General features: G+C 43.7%; 1 protein-coding gene across 2 annotated transcripts; it reads right to left on the reverse strand.

The window, feature by feature from the left end:
- Nucleotides 1-6,644: 6,644 nt before the first annotated feature.
- Nucleotides 6,645-8,629, reverse strand: LOC134636887 (uncharacterized). Of its 2 annotated transcripts, none has more exons than XM_063487134.1 (4): nt 8,333-8,629; nt 7,400-7,493; nt 7,182-7,269; nt 6,645-7,067 (listed from the first exon to the last, which is right to left on the reverse strand). In XM_063487134.1, exons 1-4 carry the CDS (start codon nt 8,604-8,606, stop codon nt 6,666-6,668), a joined length of 858 nt encoding a protein of 285 aa, XP_063343204.1. In that variant the 5' UTR covers nt 8,607-8,629; the 3' UTR covers nt 6,645-6,665. The 2 variants fall into 2 exon arrangements, with proteins under 2 accessions (XP_063343204.1, XP_063343205.1); XM_063487135.1 differs by lacking the exon at nt 8,333-8,629 and adding an exon at nt 7,862-8,096.
- Nucleotides 8,630-9,198: the final 569 nt, after the last annotated feature.

The following is a 9,198-nucleotide window of genomic DNA, read 5'->3' on the forward strand; positions in this document are numbered from 1 at the left end:
TGTCTTGAGTCTCACAGCAACAAGCTCGCTCTGTTTAATCTTATTGCTGATGTCCTGCAGACATTGAACTCACATTTCAGTGTTTTAATTATAACAGACTGTTTAATAAAATCCCAGGGAGAAGTAGAAATGGATGTTCTTTTTAAAAATATGATCAGCGTGAGGAGATACAATACGAACTAAATGAATGTTTTATTTTTCAGCAGAATATCTAAGAGTCTCTAATGCCTCGACCTCGTGATTTCACTGCTGCAGAGTGAGGAAACGCTCAGCTGCACACAAACACTGAAGGGCGACGTTTGCAGGAGTCACAGGTCATCGGTTCCTCAGTTTAAAACATTTCTGTTGTTCCTACAGAGGAAACCTGTCTGTCCAGCATTAGCAGTAGCGGTGCTTGCTAACATTAGCCAAAAGAGTGCAGTTATTACATATTGGTGATCAATAATCAAATCATCAGCCCAACTCAAATTTCGTATCAGGACAACAAACAAAGACATCAAATAGATACTGGTTTTGATCATTTTAGTAAAAACAAAGTAGAATAAGTTATGGTTATTAAGCTAACTGTTATGTTTGCAGCTAGTAAGTTAGCAGGTATGCTAATACGAGGCCCTGGATGTGTCCTCCTTGTTCTGGGCTAACATCTGATGATTTTCACAAAAACAGTAAACCACATTTTAATTCATGCGACGATGTTTGACAGGAAAAATCACGTTTTAGCTTTTTGGTTTGGATCTGGGGAGGAGGGTGGGTCACCATCAGCTGGTAAAGCCAGTTGGTGAACAACTTCCTCTAATCATGTATTAATCAGTGGGAATGAGTTTTGATTACGCTCTGATGGCAACACTCTGAGTGGCAACAAAACCTGTGAGGCTGCAGAAATAATTGATGTGGTTTCCAGGTTTCATTTAGAAGAGCAGCAGCTCCACTGACTTCATTACAGTCGGTTCAAAAATGTGAAACTTTTATCTCTCAAAGACACAAAACAGCAGAGCAGCTACGTGGGACTGCTCCCCACTCTGTGGAGGTAAATCTCATCGTCCTCAGTCCAGCACACGATGTCCTCAGTCTCATCATCTCCTTTTGTTAGATGAAGCTTTTCTGTTTTTTGGAGTTTGCCTGCCTGTAGTTAATTGCTTTGTGTAGATAAATACGACTGCCAATAATTTTCCACTACCAGTCTTTTTCTCCCACAGTGCTGTCTGTAAATAGCTCTTTTTGTACAACCCACAGACCAAAAAGAAAGGAAATCGTTGGTTTGTTATCACAGCAGACAAAGACAAGCAGGCACAAACAGACATTTGGTGTGTTCAGTGGAACAGTGACTATTGTCTAAGTAAAACAAGTAAATCTGTAATCGTAGCTGTTTCTCAGAAAGCTGGAAATTAAATTCAGAGCACAGAAAATGAGATCTTTATTAGCGAACAGGAAGGAAGCTCTTCGGAGTACAAAACAGTCGGAGAGATAAATGATAACATGGAAAAATGTCAGTAACAGGGTGTCTCTGGCATCGAATAGATGGAAAGGTAACGCTTCAACATAATGAAGTTGGAAGACACAGATCTTCACAGGTGTTTCTCTGCCTGCTCGTAGTGAGATGAATTAAACGAGCAGTTTAGCTCTGAGTTTGCGTGGAGTCAAATATACCAAAGATATCTGCAGGATGAGTAACATCACCCAAGACAACAAGAAGTGCGGGGAGGAAGTCATAGCATATCATAAATATGATAAATCCAGAATTTTTAGCCTTTTATTTACATAAAATCAAATAAAGAAGAAGCTGTCTCCACGCAGAGTCTCAGGCATCTGTTACTCCCGTGATCTGTAGTCCCTCCTGATATTTGGCAGTATCGTCCATAATGAGGGCGATGATATCTCCACCCTGCCCTGACGCCCTCTTGCCATACCATGTGTGTTGCCTTCATATCTCTCTTGCTAGTGTCTGGATACAGACACCCCACAGGCAGGAATCGAACGTGCAACTGCCAGTCCAAAGGTGTGTAGTGTTACCACTACGCTATCCAGCAGCTTACACAGGATAAACATTGAACTTATTTTACCCACAGGTTGACCTAATATGGACCAGAAGTCAGGTTTGTAGAGACATTTGGGCCACGGTAACTACTGTACATGTGAAACAATAACATCTTCTGGGTTAAAACTCATCACGGTCAGCCATGTCTTCATGGAGCACATAAAACTACTCTCATGCTGTTTGCTCTGGGTTTAGAGCAGCTCACTGAGCTCATCTTGACACCAGATCAAGGATCGCACATTCCCCGTCATAATCGCTGTAACGGACAGTTCATAGTTCCTCCTCTTAGCTCTCCACTGTACTCCAGCTCTGAAATCCCAGCGTCGGAGTAAAAACGCAGACATGTTCAACTGCAGAAAGTTCTCCAAGTGTACAACGTGAGGAAAAACCAAGACGTGCAAACCAAAAAGGATCCCTTCACATAAAACACGAGAACTGAATACAGCTGAATAAAAGTAGTGAAACATAGAGCTGCTGAATAGTGTTTCCACATCTCAGAGAGGGTCCAACAAACTGTTTCACATTTTTGCAATAGAGACTTTAAATACATGTTTAGTTACAGTACTGCTCAAACATCTTGAGCCTCATTTCTTCAGCCTCCACATTGGCACCAGGTGTGGGAAGCTTTTAGATCTGACAGCTGCTTCCAGCTTTGAAGCTGCGATGTAACAGTGGGCGTGGCCAGCAAGACGACGCCGGCAGATGCTCCAATGAGAGGACAGCAATGTGGGACCGAAGCCAGCTCGTTCTCCATCGTTGCTGTGGCGATGTGATGGTGCGTTGGAGGGATGTGCCGATGTTCCCATTTTACTACATGTAAGCAAGCCCGAGCAGGTTTCCAGGCAACACTCAAACAGTCGACGGTGGAAGGCTGCGTCAGGCTCGACGGAGGAGAAAATGCTGCTTTTTTTGTTTTGCTGCTTTTGTGTTTGGGTGGAAAATTGTCAGCGAGTGCCAACAGAAGGAGTCACACCGGGGTGTCCGGCGCTTCTGCCAAGGACACGTCATCATTATGCCGTCACTGTCTTGACCTTGTCGGGTTAATAGATGGCTGCAAGCTCCAAGGCTTCACACCTCAGACTCTCTACTTTTATTTGCTTCTGCATACATGAATAGAAATGTGTATGTCAGGCACACTCAGCAACACAAGTTCTACAATAAACACTGTCACCCTTAAAGGAGTGTTGGTACACTTTGCTTGGGCAAACTCTGAACGACACTGAGATTATAAGAAAATACAGACGTAACACGGCAGCTTGAAAAATCCAATTTAGATGCCAGTCAGTCCTCAGAGAGCCAAGGAAAACTGCGAAACCAGAGAGCGACACAGAAAAACGCCCCCGCTTCCTGTTCCCAAGGAAGGACCAATGCTGCCACAGAGTTTGCAGCTTTACAAAAAACGAATATTTTATTAATCTTGGAAGGTAAGAAACGTTTGGGTGGGCGTGGCCAAAACGAGAAACAAAACGCTCTAGAAATGAAACAGAACTAACCTATCAGGAGAAATCCAAAGAAAACACAGGCCTCATAACCTACACAGCAACCGTGTGCAACCAACACGGCCTCCCTAACCTACAGGAGAAAAAAGGTTTTGAAAAAGAAAACTTTCCCATCCCTAAAACTACCAGCTCAATCAGAAAAGGTCTATTTGCAATATTTACAAAAACAACAATCTAGTTCTTCGATCACAGAAACTTCAACACACAGCTAAACATAAAGCACAGGGCTAAACACACAGCCTGTTTGGAAGCAGGAAGTAGGCAGGCCATGCCGAGCTTGATGGGTCCCAATTTATAGCCAGTCCCCCTCACTCTTCAACCAGCGGTTAGCCTCCACCCGGAACTTACGTAAGGAAAAAAGGCAGAGAAAACGAACAACACCCCCCTGAGGTGTGAGGAGCAAAAACAGCAAAAGCAAGAAATGATGACCTGGGTCATAACAGAGACCAACCTGCGTTGCTTGTGCTGAAGACACCCGTCTTATATCCTGCAGGTTTCTCATCATGAGTCGCCTCCACTCATGGCATTCCCTCTGGTCTCAATCAGCTCACTGAGCTCCTCCATCTTATTCTCCAAACACCTCACATTGATCAGGGTCATCTGATCCCTAACTATATGCTTTGTCAAAAAGGAAAGTTTGAAGCTTTTAATCTTAAAAGTAGAGATAGTTACTGTCTCCTGAATCCAAACTGGAAGCTGGTTCCACAGAAGAGGGGCCTGAAAATACACAACATGAGGAAAGACGAGGAGAAAAAAGAACATCCACCCAGACTGAGCTCCTAAAGGGAGATCAGTTTGAGAAGAGAAAAAACACCTCAGCACATGAATCATCACATCTCACAACATAAGAAGACATAAGTACATCAGATGTGTTTGGAAGGGGGAGGGAAGGGGGAGAATAAAACAATTTCTGTTATTTTCCATATTTTCCTTCACCAGAGCAGACCACTGTACTGCAGGATTAACCTGAGTGTCCCAGTCATGCAGTGGCGGTCCTAGCCTGTTCGGCGCCCTTCTGATCCGCAGCACAACGAGTTTCCCCTTGTTGCATTAGAGCTGTGATGTTTTAAGAGTTTGAATCGCGAGCCGATCACATTGCTCTGTAAACTTTTCAAGCACTTTAATAAACAAGCAAGCAATTCCACCTCTCGCATTATTGCGTAAAGTTGACAGCGCATCAGGCAAATAGGCAGGCTCCATCCCCGGCCTCTAGCGACTGCTAGACTACACTCCTCCTCTTCTTTCTCTTTTTTTAAACTTTAAAAATGGGTTGTGTGAGACTTTAAATCAACAAAATATAAAATATACATTTTAAATTGTTATTGATCCCTTTACCCCTAGTCCTAAAGTGTATATTAATTTTTTACTCTTAAATATTTATTGTTCGTTTACTTGCACTGCTGTAACTGGAGCCTCGTCGTCTCGTCTCTCTATATACTGGACTGTATGTAGCAGAGATGACAATAAAGTTTACTTTGACTTCAGCAGCCAGCAGGCGCACCGAGGGCTCTCACGCTCACTTTTCATGTATAGAAAAACATCGGTGCAAATTCTAAGTCTGTATCATAATGTCTGGTGTTTTCGTGTTGTTGGTTTGTTTTTATTTTGTTTTATTTTGGGTTATTAGACGCTGCTCCAGCCAGCCAGAGAATCCCCCGCCGCCCCGCCCTCTCCTCCCTGTGCCGCAAGCAGCAGGCGCACCCTGCAAACGGAGGGCGCCCTTACTCCCAGCAAATGGGCGATAGAAAACCGATCGGTGCCTGTGCCATTCCCAATATGCGCTGGCTGATGTCGGGGCAGGATGAGTACGAGCAATTTTTTATTTTTTTTGCCAATGCCCGTGATGCCGCCCCCCACCACGACGCTGCCCCGGGCAACCGCCCGTGTCGCCCGTATCTAAAACCGCTACTGCAGTCATGGACAGGTTATTTAATAATGAGGACACTAAACCTGATTCTCGCCTGAGCAGGGAGTCTCTGAAAGTGCTGCTGAATCTGATTAACCAGAATCGGAGACATGGTTGGGGTGCCACAACTGAGGTCCTTGTTTTTCTTTTCTGGCTGGCAAGTGAAGCATCCCACAGAGTTGTTTCCAGAGTGTTTGCAATACCTCGTGCCACTGTTCACCGCATCTTCCACAGGGTCACAGAGGAGGTGGTGGCCGTTTGCCATCAGGTCATCCACCTCCCTCAGACCCCAGAGGATCTTGGAGTCATGTCCCATTCCAAGGTGTGGGAGTCCAGCGGACGCTCTATTATAGAGAGTGCTTTTAGAATGATGAAGACGAGGTTCCGGGCCATCTTCCCTCAAGCGCTGGAGGTGCACCACACCTTCTAAGTCATTAAAATGTAGTGCCATTGTTTTTTGAATAATTAAAATGACATAATGGGAACTTTAGCGTACATACATCTATAAACACCTTAAACATCTGTTTCAGGTCATAACAGCATGTGCTCTTTTGTATAACATCTGCCTCTGTGCTGGTGATGTCGTGGCCCCAGAGTATGAGCCCGAAGATGATGTGCCAGATGAGGGGGAGAAAGGTTTGGAGGCAGTCAGTGGTGCTCTCTGGCAGGACCAGCCATCTGCCCTGAAGGTACCACCCCTGGACCACGATGATTGTGAACATGTAAGTAATCTGCTTGTACAACACTACTTGTTACAGCTTTATTAACATGATTGTTCGCACCACTTTGTTTTGCATTTTTCTGAATAAATCTTAGTGACACGGCAGCCATTGATTACATCAGCCCTGTGAACCCAGATGATGCGGTGGACAGTGGAAACAAGCATCCCTAAACACCTTCTGGAGACCACCCTGTATGATGCTCCACTTACTGGCTGGGAACACAAACCAAGGTCTCACTTGTGGCACCTCCATCTCTCTGGTCCTGGTCCAGCAGATTCAGCAGCACTGCCAGAGACTTCCTGCTCAGCCAAAGATCAGGCCTGGTTAAAAGTACCTGTGCATATTGGGACACTCAGGTTAATCCTGGGCTTTAATAATAATTACAAAATGTGTTGAGTTTTTTTCATGTTATTTACTCTGTTTATACATGTTAATAATCAAGTTAAAAATGTTGTACATAGTTTGAAAAAAATAACTCAAAGTTGAAGCATTCACAGCGACTTTTATTTACAGAACTTTACGCATTTTTTTTCAACAAGTTTTTCCAATAACCCAAACAGCCTGTCCATTCTCTGTCTTGCTTCCTCTGCTCTTCTTTCCTCAAGTTCCCTCTGCAATCTCATATCCTCTCTGATCAAATCCAACAACTCGCTCTCCCAGTTCCTCTTTCTCTTTTCCCTTCTTGGCTCCAGCTGGCCATCATCCTCCTGCTCTTCCAGATCCCACGCTTGGTTTCCTACTGCTGAACTGGGACCTGGAGTGTTGTCCTGGATGGAGGTAATTAGGACTTGAGGCCTGGTGGAAGGCCTCTGTCCTAACACCTCATCCATAAGGGCAAACCAGGGCCATGTAGCAGCAGTGGGCTTCTCACTCCCTCCCTCGCCTGACCCTGGATACTTGCAATCCTAAAGGCAGAGGAAATCAAAAGTGGTTAAGAAAAACAGCAACAGTACACGTTTACATGAATACGTTTAATAACTTATAGTTAAAAATCCATATTTGAATACGACTGTACATACTTTGTATTTTTTTTTTAAATTGTCCCATTTTTTTTTGGCCTGTAACGGGGTGATTTTTCCCAGCAGGCCCATCTTCTCAAGAACTGCCCTAACAGACAGAAAGCAACAGAACATGTCAATCACGTTAATCCTTGAACAGCATCCACAGCAAAATGTACTAACTAAAAAGCACTCTCCCTCATGCTTAACAGATTAAAAACTGCATACTGTTACTGTACCTCCAACCCAGAGCGGCTGAGTGTTTAGCACCGGTGAAAAGGTGCTCGTTGTCTCCGCGGAGTTTAATAAACTCAGCCGTCTGCTCTTTGCTCCCTGAAATATAAAAGGAGGAGTAAATTCTCGAGCATCTCACATTACTGTTTAACGTTTATTCAGCTGTGTGAAAACTATAACTGTAATCTCAGCCAAACCGATTTACTCAGGAACAAATAAAACACTAATAAAGCCAAACAATAACATTTTTAAGTTATCTAAGTGACTTATATATCATGTTTAACCTGAGTTCGAAAACAATGCGTTTTAATAGTTTCAATATTACGCTTTCTGGGTCACAAAATAAACTTTTAAGATATGTTCAGGTGAGAAGCTAGCTGTGTTAACTTCAAATATCTACTCGATTTATTAAGATAGCGCATATCTGCAAACGTGCTCCGACGTTTTCGGAGACGTCTGTTACGAACCAGCTCGATAGCTAGCCGCCTCACTACAGCCGGTGAGGAAAGCGAGCTCCCGGCACATCGTTTCCAAAGCCCTCGCGGTCTTTCGCTCCTCGGGTTAATAAACATGTTATATTAAACTCCACCGAGACAGCTGGTGACGCAGATGTAAAGGCTAGACCGTCCAATTTCACAGCCTCGCACTTGCGGCCTTCTCGGTCTTCGGAGGACCCGGCCCACATGGACCGCGAAAGCCGGGTCCTCCTAAGGATGCAGCCCCTGACTTTGGACACAGCTCAAATCTAAGTTTATTTTGTGACCCAGAAAGCGTAATATTCAAACTAACCTTTATGTTAAAAAAGAGCGGGACTGTCATCTACAGTCACGTATGTTTAACGACTGTAAAAAACAACAACTTCACCTTAACATTTAAAATTAAACTCACATTAACTTTAACATCTTAACATTTGTATCGCTACTTCAAAAATACCTTACATTTAAAAATGTAGGTTTCCTCCGATGCCATCTCTACCGACTCTGTATCTGCCGCCATTGTAGGAAACTGATACTGGCTGGGCCGCGCTATGAATTCTGGGGTAGGATCCGGGAAAATGGAGGACGTATTTGGAGCAGCCTTCGAATTGGCCAGCCTTCGTCGCCTGGCTGTGACGTAATAGACCTTCAAATGCGGTCTCCGAAGGATGCGGTCTAGGAATTGGGACCGGCGGATGACGTGATCAGCGGCAGGTGAACGTGGATAAAAGCTCATTCATAAGCTGCGTTCCCATTCAGGGCCGCATTTGAAGGCCGATTACGTCACAGCGACGCGAGGAAGGCTGTCCCAATTCGAAGGCTGCTCCAAATGCTTCCAGAGAGAATCTCTGTTCCACAGGTGATTTCTTATTGCAATTCCTTTGTCAGTGACATTACTTGGAAAAGAGTATGGACAACTCCTAACAAGTATCTTGTAACGAATAAAGCAAAAGGAGTTTCATTCAAAATACTTCATAAATATTATCCTGCTAATCATTACAAACCTGACTTCTGGTCAAAAGGGACATAAATGTGATCTGTGGATTTTGTGGAAGCCAAAATGATCTTCTGGATCTGTTCACATGCTAGAACGTTTTGGACAGACTTCAGTAGACTCACTGACGTACTGGACAGCTCTACAAGGATTTTACTCTGAAATGGAAAATGTTGTATTTTGTTTCTTTCGAAGGCAAAAAAAGAAGATCTATACTTTATAATAAACTTGTTAATTATCTTAGCTAAATTTTATTTCCACAAATGCAAATACAGTAGCCAAAAGCCTAATTTTAAACACTACTATAATAATACTCTATCTTACATAAAATTGC

Source organism: Pelmatolapia mariae, linkage group LG10_11, assembly GCF_036321145.2.
Source record: "Pelmatolapia mariae isolate MD_Pm_ZW linkage group LG10_11, Pm_UMD_F_2, whole genome shotgun sequence".
In the NCBI taxonomy this organism is placed as follows: Eukaryota; Metazoa; Chordata; class Actinopteri; order Cichliformes; family Cichlidae; genus Pelmatolapia; species Pelmatolapia mariae.